Here is a 16,336-nt window from a genome sequence, read left to right as displayed (position 1 = left end):
GTAATCCAAGGTTTATGGTTCTTTTAAGGTACCTCATTACCCTTTCAATAGCGTGCCAGTGCTCCATACTAGGTCAACTGGTAAACCTGCATAATAATCTCACAACATAGGCTATGTCGGGTCTAGTACAATCAGTGGCATACCTAAGGCTGCCAATGATACTTGCGTACTCAGTTTGTTGTATACCTTCACCAGTGTTCTTAAACAGTTTTACATTTGGATCATATGGTGTACTAGCAGGTTTACGGTCAAAGTAGTCATATTTCTTTAAGATCTTCTCAATGTAGTGATATTGATCCAGAGAAATTCCCTCTTTTGACCTAGTAATCTTAATACCAAGGATTACACTTGCTTCTCCGAGGTCTTTCATATCAAAGTTGTTACACAACAATGATTTCACATCGTTCACTACATGAATATTTGAACCAAATATGAGAAGGTCATCGACATATACACATATGATAGTGCAAATATTATTTACAGATTTGTAGTAAATGCATTTGTCACTTTCATTCACCTTAAACCCATTCGAGACTATTAAATTATCAAACTTTTCATGCCACTGCTTAGGTGCTTGTTAGATTCTAAAGAATCCATCTCATCATTAATGGCTTCTTACCACAAGTCAGCATCCAAAGAAGACAAAGCTTCTTGGAGGTTTGATGGATCCTCCTCTAATGTATAGGCCATATAATTGGGCCCATAATCCTTAGCAATCCTTGCTCTTTTACCTCTTTGAGGCTCTATATCTTCTGGTTGTACAAGATTTTCACTACTAATAGCAGGAAGATGACTGGATGAAGTACCCCCACTATTCCTTAATGCGCATACGTGTGATCAAAGACTCCAAAGAGAATTCTTTGGTCTTGTGTCTGAGAAGGTTTTTTTGAAATCCTTCCAACTAGGAGGCAACTTGTCTATGATGACAGCAACCTGAAATTGCTCATCCAAAACCATACCCTCTAATATGCTATCATGAACAATTTTCTGTATCTCATGGGATTGAGACTCTATTGATTTATCATTAGTCATTTGATACTTGAGGTAGCGGCTAACAACATACTTTTTAGTCCCAACTTTCTCAATATCATACTTCTTTTCTAGAATCAACCAAACTAATTTGGCAGACTTATATGGGCTATAATAATCATAGAGATCATCAGCTAACCCATTCAGAATGAAATTCTTGCATAGATAATCATTTTCATTCTAGAGAGCTAATTCCATAGTCATTTTATCCTTCACTTCCTTCTCAACATCTTTAGGTACCACTGGAATATCAGTGTTCAAAACATAGACAACTTTTCTCATAGTTAAAGAAAACATTATCTTTTTCTTTCCAACGTTTGAAATGATACCCTTCAAACCTAAAAAGTTTGTTGAGGTCATTGTTGTTCGAGCCAATAATATCTATGGTAGCCATGGCAGAACCGAAACACGTCTTAAAATTATTTTAACAATAGTTTATGACAAACTAAAAAAATTACTGGTTGAGTCGCGAACAATATCGCTTTCTTTAAGACGTTTTGTGGCACTACCAAAAATTGTGCAAGCAGACTATCAACCACGAAGTCCCCAAGATAAAACAACTCAGATCACTGTATAAAATTCCCACTACACTGAGGGAACATTTCTAGAATTACACCCTCTCGTATTACTTGAAAAGTCACTCTAAAGCCACCCGAAAATATGACTTGAAAAGTCACTATTATAGTTATAGCCAACCGAAAATATGACTTAAAAAGTCACTCTTATTGTCAACTGAAATTATGACTTAAAAAGTCACTCTTATAGCCAATCGAAATTTTAGAGCGACAGAAAGAAAGAGGGAGAAGTTTGCCGGAAATGCATCGGCTAAAATAAGGGAGGGAGGGAGAAAAGTTGAGGAAATGCTTCTCAACTGGGACAAGGAAAAATGAAGAAAGGAACTCTCTATATATAAGGAGTGAAACACTATTCAAGTGTTCCTGAGCGATATGAGACTTGAAGCCTTTTTTTTTTCCTTTTTTTTCAACCTTTCATCCACATTCTCCTTTGTTCTAACAGATTTTAATCAATTCATTATAGATGGAGAATTAGAAGCGATCAAATAATTATGAGAAAAATAACAAACACAATGTTTCTTTAGTCATGTTCCACGTATATTTAATTTTTTTAATGCTTAATTCTACATATTATCAGTCTTTATGTTCTTTCTAAGCCCTTTAATGTAAGCTTTTTGAGGCCTTAAAGTGCATTAACTTTAGTTAAAAATGAACTCAAGGTTCTAAAATGAGTTCTAGAAGTTCAATGACTAAGAAATTTTGTGGAGAGTTAGACATTAGCAATACAAAACTGAGGAAAAAGGTTTCATTCCAAAAGATCCTTTGAAACTACTTTTCCGTTCCCAAACCCATCAATATGTCAATATAAAACAAATAAATATCAAGATATATAACCAATGAGCACTATAATAAATCAATGGGAAGAGATCCAAACCAGAGAAAATATCATGGTGTTGCTTGATAGTGTAGCTATGCCTTGGTTCAGTGCTCGTCGAGAGGCAATCCTTTTATGTGTAATGTGCAAGAAGAAGAAAAGAATATCACACAATGTATTCTAGAAGCACATGAATTGATTTGAGACTACTTGAGGAAAGAACATTCAGTTAACTACAACAAAGAGTCCTTATAAGATACTAGCTCTAAGATAAAGTGATACTAGCTAACACCTAGCTGGAAATTTCAAAGAATTTTTAGCTAAACAGAGCAATGCATTATTGTTGTCAATGTTGTGCTGAAACTGTATCAATGATTGCCTAAGTCCCCTTCACCTAAAAAAATTCTGATAGCTATACTAGATTACAATTTAGAACTTTCTTTGCTTGAGAAAGAAAAGCCAACTAGAACTGTCTGACCAAAATTGTGCTTATTCGCCTTATATTAACACGAAAGAAATCATGCATATACAGCAAGCCCAAGAGAAAGAAGACAAATATTAGTGAATCTTCAGCATTTTGTTCATGAAAGTTTTCAAAACGAAAGATAATAAAACATTCAATGAAAGGAAATTTAGAGCTCATAGTAGTTTAATAACATGTTGGAACCAGACATTTGAATTTTAAAACTACAACTCTTTGATGTTGAGCTTTTCAATCATATACAGCCCAAGATTAAGGAAATCAGATATACTTCTTTAAACTGATCACATCAGGAGATCACGGTTGACAAATAAACTAGAGCACAAGAGTGCATTTTGAACACATTTTTACAAGAAAGATTAATTACTGGTAGAATAATTCTCTTCCAGTAGAAATTCTTTGAGGACGTGCTGGAAGAGGAATAGGAGAACTCAGACCGGTGCCTCTATTTGAACCGTCAACTTGAATACTCTGTTCAGCATCACTGGCCTTTTCCAATTGTCCAACTTTTGTGAATGTCTCAACCTGTTCATGCTTGGAAGGTTAGAATACAAATCAAAATGATAAAGTATCAAAACTTGTCTAGAGTTTCCACATCAATAAAAGAGCTATATTATTTTATTCAATTTATCTATTAATCTTGGTAGAGATATAAAATTGTTCACGAGTTCTTCATAAAACCTTAAGCATTTAAGTTGGTATTTGCCACTCCCACTCTTCGTAATTAAAAGTAAATTTCAGCACAAATTAAAGTGGGCTATGCATGCCCAACCTAAATGGCTCCTTCTGTAGGGGATATGTTATTATGGGTACTAAATTGTCCAACAATTTCTGTATGAAATACAAACTTTTACCGTAGGTCATCCACTTTACATATTAAAATTAGTCTAAATAAAGAAGTTAGCAGGGTGTATCAACAACTACCAGCAAAAGAAACTGAAAATACTTTGTTTTCATATCGAAATGGAGAAAAATAACAGATCATAACATGCCACTACTGAATATTAAGTTCTTTCAGTACAAACAATTTTTTTCTACCGACTCTATTCACTTTTAAAGGGAAAATACCATACAGTTCATCAAAAGGAAGATATCCAGTCAGTAGGACAAAGAGGATAACTCCACAGGACCAAACATCTGCCACAGCACCGTTGTAACCCTTATGACTGAGTACCTAAGCTCATCAAAAGTAAAATGCAGAATGCAGATGCCAGTATAAGAATAGTTAGTATTTCACATTTGACATAAACAGAATTACCGAAATTTTAACTAAACAAGCCAAGCTTGTACTTTACCTTAGGAGCCACATAGTTCGGACTCCCACAAGTTGTCCCACAAGTTGTCCGAAGGATACTCGCCCCCTATCAGAATATTCAAAAGTTTGAAGCAGTTTGGTATTATTATATCTTACATGAGTCGAAGTCATATATAAAAGCTAATTTGGTGACAAGCTCACCTGCTCAGGAAATGCACTCAAACCATAATCGGAAATCTTTATATTTCCTAGTGAATCAAGTAAAAGATTTTCAGGCTGCACAAGGCAAAAAGAAAAAAAGAAAATTAGAAGAAATCACAATAAGGACAACAAACAACTTCTCAGATCTCACTCAATGCAAACCTTTAAATCTCAGTGATAAACTCCCTTACTGTGGCAATAATCTACACCGTCAATAAGCTGTTGGAAATATCTTCTAGAGTCAGCTTCACTAAGGCGGCCATGGAGTATCTGCACAATCATATTATTCACCATCAAACATTTCCAATATCTTGAATGGTGATTGATAAAAGTCACAGTAAAAGCTACAAAAAAAGGTTCCATCTTGAGCCACTCACAATTATATCAAACAATTCACCACCCGTGAACTTCAATATAATATAAATCTTAGTACGGCTTGCAAGAACCTGAAGTAAAAAGCATTTTACAACAGAAAGAAGTGCTTGTGAGTGGCAGCAGCTAACAAGAGAAACATTAATAATAACTTATCAAAGCAAATATTGAGTCGGCATGACTCTTCTTTTAAAACCTTTTTCATTTAATCAAGGAAGATTCTCAAAAATCAAAATATGATTTCCAGAACTGTCCCTCACTCCAAAAGTCCAAAGAATCAAAATAAATAAAAACTCGATAATTCTGGTTTTGCTTGTACTTCCCGAAAACACTTCTAAACTCCTACTTAACATTACAGCGCATTCCATACTTGTTCAAATCCTAGTCATATTCACAAATTTCCCAATCCTACAATGACAGACCAACAGTGGCTATAACAGATTAACTCATGCCATTGCTTTGTATCATGTGGCAAGTCAGACAAGCCACTATCATGTCAAAAAATACATTAGATCATGGACCTAATTTTAACAATTGAAAAACTAGGAGAACCAGATGCATTATGCATGTAATTAGAACAAGGGATAAAAAAAGAAATTGCATTGATTAAAATAAGAGGTTTAAAATACAATTTAAGTCTAATGTTTTGGAAACCTAAAAAAAATAAAATTATGTACAATTCCTTGAAGCTTATAACTTTACCAATTATCAACTAGCTATACACACTAGCTTGTTGCAGTTGATAATCCTGCTCAATATATATGGACAAAGGGTTTCATTGAACAGATTGTTATCTGCTATCTTCCGATTGCAAAACTGCAGCCCTAAGCCGCGATTCAGCTTGTGTTGCTATCCATTCTATTTGTTTCTTCAGATCCCTGCAAATTCAACAAAAAATATATCAAGAAATAAATACGTATGCACAATTTGGGGAAAAAAAAATTGAATGTAGGTTGTGAAAATGTAAAAGTAACGCACATGCAACGGGGTATGCGACATGCTGAGTCTTTGCAATTCCTTGAGTGTAAAGTCAGTCCCTGCCAAACCTTCTTACAAAATTGGCACCCCCCAGAAAGTCGAACTTCACACCTACTGGCATGAGCGAACAGCTTTTTAATTTGACTGCAATGTGGGTAAGTGCATGGTTGAGTTTTGATTGAGTGACACAGAGATGCATGTTCAATAACATCCAGAAGTTGCTGCAACTGCATGACAACAAATTACACAGTAAGGAATCAAGCAACCATATATAAATTATATATATGACAAGAACAGAAACTAAAATTATAAAAACTAGGAAACAAAAAAAGGAGGTGTTATTAACATTTAAAAACAATCTAGAAGACACAAAACATAAAAGTCTGGGAACTAGGTTCATGTTTCATACCATTGCTGAGTTCTGCTGCAATTCTTGATTCCCTGAAGGAGATTGCGCTGGTGAATAAGCTTCACTCAACGTGTGTGCATGGCAACTAGCACCTCTCTCGTTGTAGCATGCAGAACAGACAGTGAATTCCGGGCAATTCTCACATTTCCAGTAGCGCTGGGACACATTGTTTTTAGAGCAAACGCGGCATGTTGTTCCAACAATCAGAAGAGTAGGATTCTTCACAAGGTAGAGGATCATCATTGAGGAATACTTGGCTCTGCGGAGTGAGTCAAACTGAAACCTGTTCCTTTGGCAAAAGCTCAGAAAGTTGTGTCGGGAATCAAATAACCCATTATCAAGGATGATATCATTCTCCTTAGTATCACCAAGGACGTCATCCATGAGGACCTGGAAAGACACAATTCAAAGATATGTATGTGTTAATTATTTGCTTTTGGCCTGCATTTTGTAGCTTTTTTTCTAATACCTTCTTTTATTGTTTCAGTTTTTGACTTAGTTAATAAGTGTCCTACACTTTAGGAGCAAGTAGTTTGTTATCCAAGATTGTTGAAATCTTGGTAATACGTTAGTTTTTCTGCTTTACTTGAAAGATTATAAATGTACTGTTGCTGATAAATAAAAAAATATTCCCCACTCCTCATTCAAATCCGTATTTTGATTTTCTGTTTTTCTTTTCTGCCATAAAACCTACAGAATGTTGTTTCAAAAACTCAGTAAGGATGAGAAAATCTCTAGTATGAACTTAGCTTCAAGTTTAGGAAGGTACCTGATGAAGTCTATGCCTCTCGCCTTTGGCTGAAATGTGTGAGTGAACAGTATGGCATCTGAAATATTAAATATGAAAAGTAAATAACATAAGCCCTTTTGGTTTCTAAAATATATATCCTGATACCAAACATATAATCAGAAAGAATAGTAGTATGCAACATATACATGGAGAAAGGTAAAAAGAGAAGATAGCATATATAATCAAATTCAATTGACATATCCTACAAGGAAATATTAGCGGACCCCAGTCTCTAGTTAATACTTAATACCTACAATGGGAAAGAAAGAAGATATAGACAAATGTAGGTATCTTGAATAACATGATTTAACTAAGGATCTAAAAATTTTTTAGTTATAGAATAATATTTATATATAAGTCAGTTCTTAGGTTCACAATGATAAAATGCTGTGTTAATATGATTAAAACTTAAATAATATATAAATTAGATATTTGTAATGAACATTTGAAATTTTAATATAAAATTATTTTTAACTATAGATAATTTCTTAAAGAAAAATATAAAAATTTAACTTAAAAATAGAGATAAAAAGTGTAAATTAAAAGAGATAAACTGCACATGTATATAACAAAATACAAGGGATGAGAGGCAAAGAAACAGTTCAAATTAATGTTTGATTTTTAAGTTATCATCACCTTTCACACTCCTGAAATTTCTTGCATTCGGTGCAAAACCATCGCTTCCCATTTGCTATTACTTCATGGCAGTGCATGCAAACATACTGAAATTGAACTACGAGAAAATCTTCCTTGAAAGGTAATATGGTTTGTCCCAACTGTGTATCGGGTGGTAAAAAGAAAAGGAAGAAAGATCAGTTAACAACTAATAAATATGAAGGATCAATATCACTTAAGTAACTTAAACTTGTGTGTATCTCTAAGAATATTGCACATTTCATTCAAATATAAGAGCATTGCACAGGATGAGATTCATTTATGTAAACATAAAACACTATAATAAGGAAAAGACAGAGTCCATCGACTGCAGGTAAATAACATATCAGTCTGGATGGATTCACTAATAAACATTGTGTCATAGAAGAAAAGTTAACAGATTCAAATCTTTAGCAAAAGTAGTAGAATAATAATGATGGGATAGGTAATTAAAATGTCATATTTCAGTACTAAAGGTATCTTGTTTTAGTAGCTAACTAAATATCAAAATAATATAGTCAGACATGATATCTATCTATATGATTAATAATATATATTCATGAGGAACAACTTGCAGCTTTATGAATCCAAAATTGTTAAAAATTTAATCCCCCTTATTACTGCACTGATTTCCTTTAATATAATTAGATCCTTAACTTGAATGCCTCTTTATCTCTACAGTCCAAATATTTGATGGTTCAAGGACCAAATAATAAAAGCTACATATAATCTCAAATATTCCACATCTAATTTAATAACCTAGTTCAAACTTCCATCAGGAAGATTGGCAAACAAGTTAATTAAACCGCCTAAGATGATTCAACTATGAAGAGCCAATATAAAAAATAGATGAAGGTGAGAGACAAGGTAGACATACTTTATGCATCACTAGAATGTCTTTGGCAGTTCCTTCAGAAGGAGGATTTACATGTCCCATGGACTTTAAACATCTTTTCGATACTACTTTATCGAAGATCATTTTATAATCTCCTCCACACTCTTGTTCAATGTGCCTGGCTTTATCCATAGCAGCACCAGACCAGAAGTCCCCATCAAAGTAAGGCAAACGAGCAGCTGTTACCTTGGAGTCACAACTTCCAGTAGTAACAAAGAAATGATCATGTAAGTTAGTTAAACCAACAACGATATTTTCTTCAGCGGCCTTTCTTAGCATTGAATGATACCTGCATAAATTAAACAAACAATGTATATTTATAAATACACAATAGTTTCATGGCATTGCTAATTTTCCAATGCAAGGATGACAACAAAAAAAACTGGCTAATGAAATGTATACAGAAGCACATGAAAACTCAACACACACACACACACGTAAGGAGAAAGAAAGACAGACCACTGCCGTAATTTATCTTTCTTGGGAGTTTTTTGGGTGTCAGGATGACAATATAGTAAATAATCTTCTCCCTTCATAGGTGGACAGGCCCATAGATAGCAAGTTGTGAAACCTCGTTTCTTGCAAAAATCAAGATATCCAATCTGAGGATAGAAAAAGAAAAACATGAATAGTGAATAGAAGAAATGGAAAGGTTTTAACTTCAAGTGCTTACTGTGTCGGTTAATTGATGTAATAAAGGAACCCTAGTGGGAATACGGTCTTACAGAAACAGAAAGCAAGTACTAGTAATTATCAACAGGAATTATAACATACCAATATCTCATGGTAAACGATGGTACGAAGAGCTTCTCCACTTTTAGTCACTCTTTTAGGCCTAAAATACTTGACAGAATCGAGATATGAAATGTACACAGAACGCTGATTAGGATAGCCACATTCTGAGCCAAACTCCTGAGCATACATTGCGAAAAGGCATACATCCACTCCTTCAATCTTCTGAAACAGAAGAATAACCTGAAACAGAAGGAACTTCTGTAACTTCTGAATAATACATTATGCCAGAGGTATCACCAGAGAGATATTTACTCCAAAAAAAGTATATCTATTCATTAACCTCTGGACTTACTTTTAATGTATAAGGAAATTCAGAAGGGTAATTCTCCTCCCCAAATATGTCCAGAAACTGTTTCTTCACTTTCAATTGTTTGTCAACGGATAACACAACTCTAACAGAAAGACTTTCTGCTTCGAAAACCTAACAATTTGGAGTCACAGAAGGCAAATCAGATAATATGAACTTTTTGCACATGCATGCTGATGCTCAAACATAGGTATTCAACATCTTTATAATTGAACAGTCTTACCTCATCAAGATTCTTATACCCTGCTTTTGCCCAATCTTCATCCTCTTGCCAGAGACGCTTAAAAAGTCTGCTCTCTATGTGGTCGCTAAGCATGGTTCTGGGCAAGTCATTAGCACTAAACATAGCCGCTGTCTTCGGTAAGGGTGCATGCATTCCATTTCCAATTTCCTTTAAGCGGCATATAGGACATGTATACTCAGCTCTGTAGTCCAAATCTCTTTTATCGTTGTAGAGTGCACATATTTGATGCTGCCAACATTTGCATTTATTGCATTCAACCCACTAGAAGAAACAATAGCCATAAAAAGTGAGTTCAAAGTTCTCTATATACAGGTGAGTTATACTAGTACAGAGAGATTAAACTTACCGATTCTTCAAATTCTCTATTATTTGTCTTTTTATCAAGATCTGTCTTGGAAACAGATGTTCCATTGAATTTGATGTTCCCACCTCGAGAAGTCCTAAAGCAAACACTGCAAAAGCAATGCTGTGTATCATCTTCTTCTCTTCTATAGTAATAGCATGCGTTTCGCTTGATGCGGATGCCACAACAAAAGCAATAGATTGGCACGGGGGCAAAAGAAAGTGTTCCCATTCCACATAATTGGCATGTGTAAACATCACTTCCTGATTCTTCAACCATTGTACTCTGTTAAGAGAAGCATCAGCTTGCATATGCTTGGAAAAACTCAAACCGAAACATACAAAATATAGAAATTCACATGGTACTTCAAAAATACGTCCTTGACATATTTAAATCTAGCATAAAATATGTTTTTAAGCCCAAGAAAAATTATCAAACTTGATTTTAGTTCTCTAGATTTTATTTTTTTGGTTTTGGTCTTCATAAATTTTAAATTTTCGTAAGATTGTCTCTATCACCATTTTATGATGAGATGACATTCATCTAAATCTAAGTCTGCATCATATGCTCCCTCAAAATGGTGACAACGACTTTTTAAAATTTATGGGACCAAAATCAAAAAATAAAAACACAAACTTAAGGACCAAAACTAAATTTAAAAATATTTACAACTCCTTCAATTCCTTCACAAGTCTTAATTATTTGATTATTTCATTTAATATAAATGTTTCATAAACTTGGATTTAACTAATAATTTTGTTTCACAAGACTTGTGTTGAGTTGTTTTTTTTAACTATTTTCAGTTTAAAATTTGAAAAAATAAATCAAAATCATGTAAATAAAGATTTCTATGCTAAAGATACTAATAAGACTACTGAAACATGTCAAGGTAATGGAAAACAGTGGAAGATGGTATGCTGACCTGATTAAATTGCTTTCTCAGGCTTGTAATGTGTTCCTTTATTTGATTACTTGTGAAAAAATCAATTAAGGAAACAGTATTAACTGTTGTTTTTGAGGACTTCCTTTCCATCTCTAGATCAACATTTATTCCATGTTGGATGAACTTAGTTCTGCCTTGTGTGTCCTCTTTATCTGCAGTATTAACTATTGAATTTGGGGACTTCCTTTCCTTCTCTTCATCAAATTTTGGCTCAATGACTTCTTTTGTGGCATTTATCCCATCCTGGTTGAACCCGGTTATGGCTTGTATGCCCTCCATATCTACAGTAACTGTTGGATTTTGGGACATCCTTTCCATCTCTTGATCAACTTTTGGCTCAATGATTTCTTTTGTAGCATTTATCTCATCCTGGTCCAATTCAATTCTGCCTTTTATGTCTTCCATATATGCAGTATTAAGTGTTGGATTTGGGGACTTCCTTTCCTTCTCTTCATCAACTTTTGGCTTAATGGCTTCTTTTGTAGCATTTATCTCATCTTGGTTCAACCTGATTTTTCCTTGATTGTCCTCCATATGTACACTATTAGCTGTTGGATTTGGTGACATCTCCATCTCTTGATCAGCTTTTTGGCTCAATGGCAATTCTGAAAGAGCTTCAGAAGAACGAGGGTGAACCATTTTCTGAGTCGACTGATCCAAACTTGCATTATTAATTAAAGGGACACCAAAAGCGGGCTCCATTTTTCTTCTTTTTTCAGGTGGTAGCATGGCTTCAGTATTTCCAGAAGGAGCGTCATTTTTTCTTTCAACAGAACCCATAATATCAGGAAATTTCAAATGACCCCCAAGAATATCAGTGCCATGCAATTTCCAAGAGTAACACGTACGACAACCATCATCTTTACAGTCATCAAAATGCAATAATAGCTTGATATACCATCCACAATTACATGTCCCTTTAAGACAAACTGTTGAATGCAGATATTTCATAACATTACCCCGTGAAATATTGTTAAAATTCTTCAAATAAAGATATTCAAGCATGATCCTCTGTTCAACCGAAACTTTGGAACTACCACATGAATTCATATTATCAGAATCATCTAAACCAAAAAGATCTACTGAGCTCCCTGAAGTGAACTGTTGATCCCCATTGAGACTTCTTTTGAAAAGTTGTGGTTGTTTCAATGTTTTATGCCCCAACATTTGACTGCAACGTTCACCTTGATTGGAGAATGCATTAGGCTGGGCCATATTAGTTTTACCAGGAAGCCCATATGGCTGCATAAAAGGTTTTAAATTCCGTTGAAAATCTCGCTTCCGGTGTTGATGTTGCCTAATATCTCCTAGGCTTCTCGGGACAGGAGGAAGATCAAAAACTTTTGAAAATTCCCTCAAGGCATCTTGAGGGGTCATCAAATTTGAAGATTCAGATTGGACGGATTTTCCCGTTGTAGTCCTAGAACAATCTCCATACTTCACCAGAAGCGTCTTCCCTGCCAAAGCAGTCAAACAAATGGTAAGCAATACATTATATATAATAACAATAGTACTGGCAAAAGAATAAAGGAAAAACAAAATAAAAATATGGTTGCATAAACAAAAATAATAAGTGCACATGTATGGATTGAAACTTAAGAAACCACAAGACTCATATAAACATACAATCGTCTGCCTGTCGCTGAGGAAAATAGGAACTAATTGACTTGGAGCAAGCTTTCAAATTGCTTCTCCCACCAGAAACAAAAGAGTTAGGAAGCACATCCAAATCAGTGCATGTAGCGATGGATGGATGGTTATCTGGTAAAAAAACCGGTTGGGGAACAAAAGAAGAATAAGACAACCCTCCATTTGGGAAGCTATTTTTATTATCTACAGGCACTGCACAATAATTGGTTGCATTGGTGATAGGACCAGCCACGTTATGAAAAGCAGGTTCTGGTACACTTCCATTAGACCTAGCTTGCAATAACCCAAAAGAGGGCACCATCTGGGATGTGCAAGCAATAGAGCTATTTACTTGGCTGCATTTTGGGGCATACAACTTCTTGAGTTGTGTATCCAATCGTTGCATAATTGTCTGTCGGTTGATATACTCATCCTGCCAAATATGCAGAAATAAAAATCATCAATAAATACCAGGATGCTTAATTAAGATTTGGGTACAATTTGCATTTGATCCTCTCATTATCTTGTTAACAAATGAAAATCTCACATGCTAAGACACAGTTCCAAAAACAAACCTTTGAAGCAGCCTCAACAAATAGCCGATTTTCCAGAAAGTTTGCCAAAACAGAGGCCTGTCCTTGATCATTAGGATGTCGGGAATGCAAAATTGTAGAACTAAAGTAAAATTTAGTTAGTCTCAACTCAATGACAATCTTGTGATGAAGCAAATGCCACCACTAATAATATCAAAATCTTTGTATCATATAGGGATAAAAGTTATACAAGTTCAGGTGAAAACTTAAATCACTTACATATCATTTTTTATCAAGTTACGGCATTGGCTAATTTCAGGATCTTTTCGCCAGTCAAAGAAGAACCTTGCTTGATTCATTATATAATCTTGATGTCTTAAATCAAAATCTCTCTGCAAAGGATGGTTTGGGACAAATGATGAAGAACTTCCTGGTGTTTGTTTGCAACTATTCCCGAGATTAGAACCTTTGGCGTGCATCTTGCTTATCCGAAACATTTTTCTTCAAATATAAGCCACTAGAAATTATTAGTGACTGTTTAAAATGCAATCAATATTTTTCATATGATATCTTAACTTGGAAGACATAAAACAAGATTATTAGATATTTAGACAAATTCATGATCAAGTTTACACACATACAAACACCAACGCGAATAGCAATTAAAATAATCTAAAAATCATAATTTAACAAAGAAGGCATCCATCAAAGAAAAGCTAATGATTCAGCAAACTAGGAAAATCTAAGATGACTTACCTAATATATCTTACCACCCTTCAAGAATCCAGCAATGGAAATCATTTAATCACCCTTTAGGCGCATAAATATTATTATTATTAGCATTTAAATAAGAAAATTGTTTATGATTCCAAACTCTTCTTATAGATGGTAAGTAGTAGCACTTTCTCATACTGACAGACAACAAAAAAAAACTTATTATTAAGATTTCAACAAGTATATATGAGAAAAAATACATTGACAAACATAATAGGTTAACAAAGAGTCAGACACTACAATATAAGGAGCATGGATATAATGATTGGGTAACATCTATGATAAGAACATTATAGATACATATTGAACATGTGAAGTGGAATTTAATAATAGAAATTTATATATATCAATGTTAGACAAAGTTCAAACATTTCTTTCAAGACTATTAACACTTTTATAAATCTCAATACAGAACAAATGATATCATATATATTAATATTAGATCATTAAATCATATAAATCAAACTTAATATATTACAAACAAATGATGTTCAATTGATGGAGCCATTAGCCATTTGTGGTTATGTTACATATTTTATACGTATATCTGTAAATAATAATATATAAAAACAGCTAAGGGTCTATCAAACAATGCTATCTAATCAAGCCAGAGTTTTAACAATAACTCACGCAGTCAATTAAAATGACAGATAGATTTCATGTAGCTATGCTATTAATTACAAGTCATAGATCACAGCATCCGCTTCACTTTCAATAAAATACTAGTATTTTTTTAATGTTCAAAATCAATTCTATTACTCAAAATCATGGGGGTACCATTTGAAAATGTATAAGAAATTATTTGTTACTCAATCATAAAAAAGTAATTGATTATTTCTTAATTCTAATCCGAACACATTGAAATACTCATTTTTACCTATCTACAGTGTCTCTGTGTATTTTATTTTTACTATAGATAACTATATTTGTAGTTTTACACAACGCATCAAAGAAATTTAATTTTAACCTAAAACTTTTGTGTACAATGTCATTCACCAGTTCATCCTAGCCCCAACTCAACGTGTACGATGTCACAAATTTTTTGTTTTGGTGGCCACAATGTCACACGTTGATATAATAGAAGAGCTGGATCTTACTCAAATTTCACCACGAAAAGGGAAAAAAAAAAAACCCAGCTTAAACCTAGGTTATCCAATGTCACACGTTGCATCACAAAAATTTAAAAAAAAAAAAAAAAAAACACTTTTAATAGCACGTGAACTTTAAAACGCACTAAACTAACACCTCCACCCCCAATGCCCAATGAATACTAACAATCAATTACAGAACCATAAGAAACCTATCTAATTCCAGTGTACTAATTTAATTAATTAACAACTCCCTCTTTCTCTTTCCCCGGTCGTTTTCCCCCAATTAAAAAAAACCTAGATCCTGCAACCAACACAGAATTACATTCCATTAACAACATTCACTCACTCAACGCAGAAAAAAGAAATCGCTTAATTACGTTTCAAGAAAATTAGGTTTCAAGCCTCAAAAAGATTTTCTTTACGAAAAAAAAAAACTCAAAAGATTTTCTTCATAAAAAAATCTTATAAATCAAGAATAAACCCTCATCGTTTTGGTTTAATTAAATCCGAAGCCGAATGAAATCCAAGAATAAACCCCGCCGCCGAAACAAAACTAGGGTTTCGATAAAAAAAATATAAAAGAAACAAAAATTGCAGTACAAGAAACAAGAAATAAGAATAAAGAAATAAATAAAAAACAATAAACCCTAACAGTAACAGAGAGAGAAAGAGAAAGAGAAAGAAAGACAGAGAAAAACCTGATTGCGAGAGAGTCAGTGAAGGTCGCTTTTGTGCGACTTTTTCTGTGTCTGCGAGAGTCGCTGTCTCGGGTTACGGAACAAAAAGGGTTTTGTGTTTTGTGGGGTAATGTGTCTCCCCAAATAATAAAAGACACGAAATTAGAGTGAGTGATGGAAAACGAGGGGAATGAAGGAAGAAATGCACGGAAAGCTAGTGAGTGAGTGAGTGAGTGAGAGAGAGAGGATGAGGTAGGGAGGGTATTTAAAGCAAGTTTGACATTGCCACCTCGTTCACATGGGACCACAAATGGGAGGGAAACAAACGCGGCTGTGAAATTTTTTTAAATTTTTTTTTAAAACATTTCATTAGTTATATTTTTATTAAGTAATTAATTAATTATTTATTTTTTTAGACTAACATAAATGGTATGTTTGGTGGAGAGGAGAGGAATATGAAGGATAAAAACAAAAATAATGAATGAAAATACGTAAAAGATAAGGTTTGAATTAAAAGTATTTTATAACATCATTGATTATCAAATTT

General features: G+C 33.9%; 2 protein-coding genes across 3 annotated transcripts; both read right to left on the bottom strand.

The window, feature by feature from the left end:
* Positions 1-36: 36 nt before the first annotated feature.
* LOC114398533 (probable serine/threonine-protein kinase MARK-A) lies at positions 37-5,095 on the bottom strand. The gene is made up of 10 exons (XM_028360721.1): positions 5,084-5,095; positions 4,733-4,801; positions 4,563-4,625; positions 4,356-4,430; positions 4,195-4,260; positions 3,973-4,073; positions 914-1,138; positions 620-817; positions 187-233; positions 37-86 (listed from the first exon to the last, which is right to left on the bottom strand). The coding sequence occupies exons 1-10, from the start codon at positions 5,093-5,095 to the stop codon at positions 37-39; spliced, it is 906 nt and encodes a 301-aa protein (XP_028216522.1).
* Positions 3,011-15,999, bottom strand: LOC114399622 (histone acetyltransferase HAC12-like). Of its 2 annotated transcripts, XR_003663788.1 has the most exons (22): positions 15,811-15,999; positions 13,527-13,748; positions 13,290-13,389; positions 12,712-13,147; positions 11,065-12,542; positions 10,146-10,427; positions 9,779-10,060; positions 9,541-9,669; positions 9,228-9,428; positions 8,913-9,055; positions 8,436-8,742; positions 7,541-7,680; positions 6,884-6,941; positions 6,115-6,504; positions 5,706-5,932; positions 5,430-5,605; positions 4,733-4,801; positions 4,518-4,625; positions 4,356-4,430; positions 4,195-4,260; positions 3,973-4,073; positions 3,011-3,424 (listed from the first exon to the last, which is right to left on the bottom strand). XR_003663788.1 is itself a non-coding variant. In XM_028361826.1 (16 exons), the coding sequence occupies exons 2-16, from the start codon at positions 13,742-13,744 to the stop codon at positions 5,518-5,520; spliced, it is 4,479 nt and encodes a 1,492-aa protein (XP_028217627.1). In that variant the 5' UTR covers positions 13,745-13,748; positions 15,811-15,999; the 3' UTR covers positions 5,340-5,517. The 2 variants fall into 2 exon arrangements, 1 of the variants encoding a protein (XP_028217627.1); XM_028361826.1 differs by lacking the exons at positions 3,011-3,424; positions 3,973-4,073; positions 4,195-4,260; ... (1 more) ...; positions 4,518-4,625; positions 4,733-4,801 and having other exon boundaries at positions 5,340-5,605.
* Positions 16,000-16,336: the final 337 nt, after the last annotated feature.

The sequence above is a fragment of the Glycine soja genome, chromosome 19, assembly GCF_004193775.1.
Source record: "Glycine soja cultivar W05 chromosome 19, ASM419377v2, whole genome shotgun sequence".
NCBI lineage: Eukaryota > Viridiplantae > Streptophyta > Magnoliopsida > Fabales > Fabaceae > Glycine > Glycine soja.
Note: the sequence above shows the minus strand (reverse complement) of the source record. Positions and strands in the feature narration are given on the sequence as shown.

Bases quoted from the DNA above. Each gene is read 5' to 3' on its own strand.
- LOC114398533 (XM_028360721.1), bottom strand. The intron at 234-619 runs GTAAGAAGCCAT...TAAACCTGCTAG, and splicing joins TCTTTGGATGCTGACTTGTG to TACACCATATGATCCAAATG. The intron at 87-186 runs GTATACAACAAA...ATTATTATGCAG, and splicing joins GTTTAAGAACACTGGTGAAG to GTTTACCAGTTGACCTAGTA.
- LOC114399622 (XM_028361826.1), bottom strand. From the start codon at position 13,744: ATGTTTCGGATAAGCAAGATGCACGCCAAAGGTTCTAATCTCGGGAAT. The intron at 10,061-10,145 runs GTAAGTTTAATC...TGTTTCTTCTAG, and splicing joins ATAGAGAATTTGAAGAATCG to TGGGTTGAATGCAATAAATG. The intron at 6,505-6,883 runs GTACCTTCCTAA...GTGTCTTTCCAG, and splicing joins AGAGGCATAGACTTCATCAG to GTCCTCATGGATGACGTCCT.